Source organism: Galeopterus variegatus, unplaced genomic scaffold (genome assembly GCF_000696425.1).
Source record: "Galeopterus variegatus unplaced genomic scaffold, G_variegatus-3.0.2 Scaffold8546, whole genome shotgun sequence".
Taxonomy (NCBI): domain Eukaryota; kingdom Metazoa; phylum Chordata; class Mammalia; order Dermoptera; family Cynocephalidae; genus Galeopterus; species Galeopterus variegatus.
Genome location: NW_007734657.1, coordinates 70,108 through 71,554, shown reverse-complemented (window position 1 = coordinate 71,554; position 1,447 = coordinate 70,108). Strand labels below are relative to the sequence as shown.

At 51.9% G+C, this 1,447-nt stretch overlaps 1 protein-coding gene across 1 annotated transcript in view; it reads left to right on the top strand.

Annotated features, from left to right (window-relative positions):
- Window positions 1-1,039, top strand: part of LOC103608543 (serpin A11-like) — a 17,237-nt gene extending 16,198 nt beyond the window's left edge. The window contains exon 7 of the mRNA XM_008592965.1: window positions 738-1,039. Coding sequence (XP_008591187.1) covers window positions 738-941 — 204 coding nt within the window. The 3' untranslated portion in view covers window positions 942-1,039. The remainder of the gene's footprint in view (window positions 1-737) is intronic.
- The last annotated feature ends 408 nt before the right edge of the window (window positions 1,040-1,447 follow it).

Sequence of the window (1,447 nt, the reverse complement as noted above, 5' to 3'; positions counted from 1 at the left end):
GTGTGTGTGTGTGTGTGTGTATGTCGAGAGGGTGAACAAGAAGCAAAAGAAATAGTTTAGCTTTTTAAAGACTTTCTTTCACAGAAACTTTACATGCGAGATTTATCTTTCTAAAGAGCTTTTTAGAAATGAAAGAGATCATTTTTGTTTTTTTAACTTTTTCTAAAGCCTTAGAAACCTTTCTTCCTAGGAAATTATGTGCAAATGAGGTTAAAACAAAAATAAAAGGAGTTCCTCGCACAGAGGCCAGCAGACGGCTTGGCGCATCAGACATGCTGGTTCCACTGAGCTCATTTTGAAAACCGCTAATTTAGGCTGAGCAAGCCATCTTAAAGATGAGAAAACTGAGGCTTAGGGAGGTTAAGTGCAGCTTGTAGTGGAAAATGACACCCAGGCCCATGCGGGGTGCACCCACGTGCTTGAGATACGCTCCTGCAGTCGCTGCTGGGTTTTGCAGCCTAGTGCATGCTCAGGAGGCTCAGCCCTCCGCAGGTGCATCCATCTGTCCAAGAGCCACCTGCACTGTCAGGGTGAACCCTCAGGGCTTGACAGAGGAGAGACAATGTGGAGAGGAGGGGAATGAAATAAAGGGTGCTGCTGCTTCCTGGGCAGGCAGGGCCTGGGGGCCTGGTTGGGTGGCTCTGCTTCCATCTCCACAGTGATGCCGCTGAAGGCGGTGTCTGCCCTCGAAGCCTCCTGAAGTGATGCTGTCTCTGTCCTCTCTTCTCTCCTTCTAGGTGTCACACAAGGTGGTGGTGAACATCAGTGACAAGGGAACCAGGGTGGGGACAGCCTCGGGCCTCCTCTCCCAACCCCCATCTCTGAATGCAACATGGGCCCCACGAGCCCATCTCAACAGACCTTTCCTGCTGCTCCTTTGGGAGGTGACCACTCAGAGCTTACTCTTCCTGGGAAAAGTTGTCAACCCAGCTGCAGGGTGACCATGCGGGAGGCCAGAGGTGTCTTAGGTCTTCCCCAATCAAACAGGAAGCCCAGCCCCAGCCTGTACTGTGGGGCTGCTGTGTGGACCAGTTCATCANTCACTATGATCATCTCAAATCTGGGGTCAACTGTGGTAGAAAGTTGAAAATGAGAACAGCCCTCATGCTGTGGCCTCCTGGGAGATGTCCATCACTGCCACCACCCCTGTAGATATCTGCCAAGTGGTCTTGGGGTAAGGGTCATGGTGAAAGGCACAGAGGACATCAAAAGGAATAAGTGGCTGATCCCTTCACAGTGGCCGATCTGGGCTGTATGTGGCCCAGATGTCAGGGGCTGGATCACCTTGAGAGGAGGTTGGACCTGGGGCAGGACCTTGGAACGAGGGGCTCTAAGCCATGCTGTGTGAAGAGAGGGGACACGAGGATGGCCTGTGCAATCACAGCTCAATTCAGCACAGGTTAAATGCAGGCCCCAAGAAAAGAACATCCAAACCCAGGGGCAACCC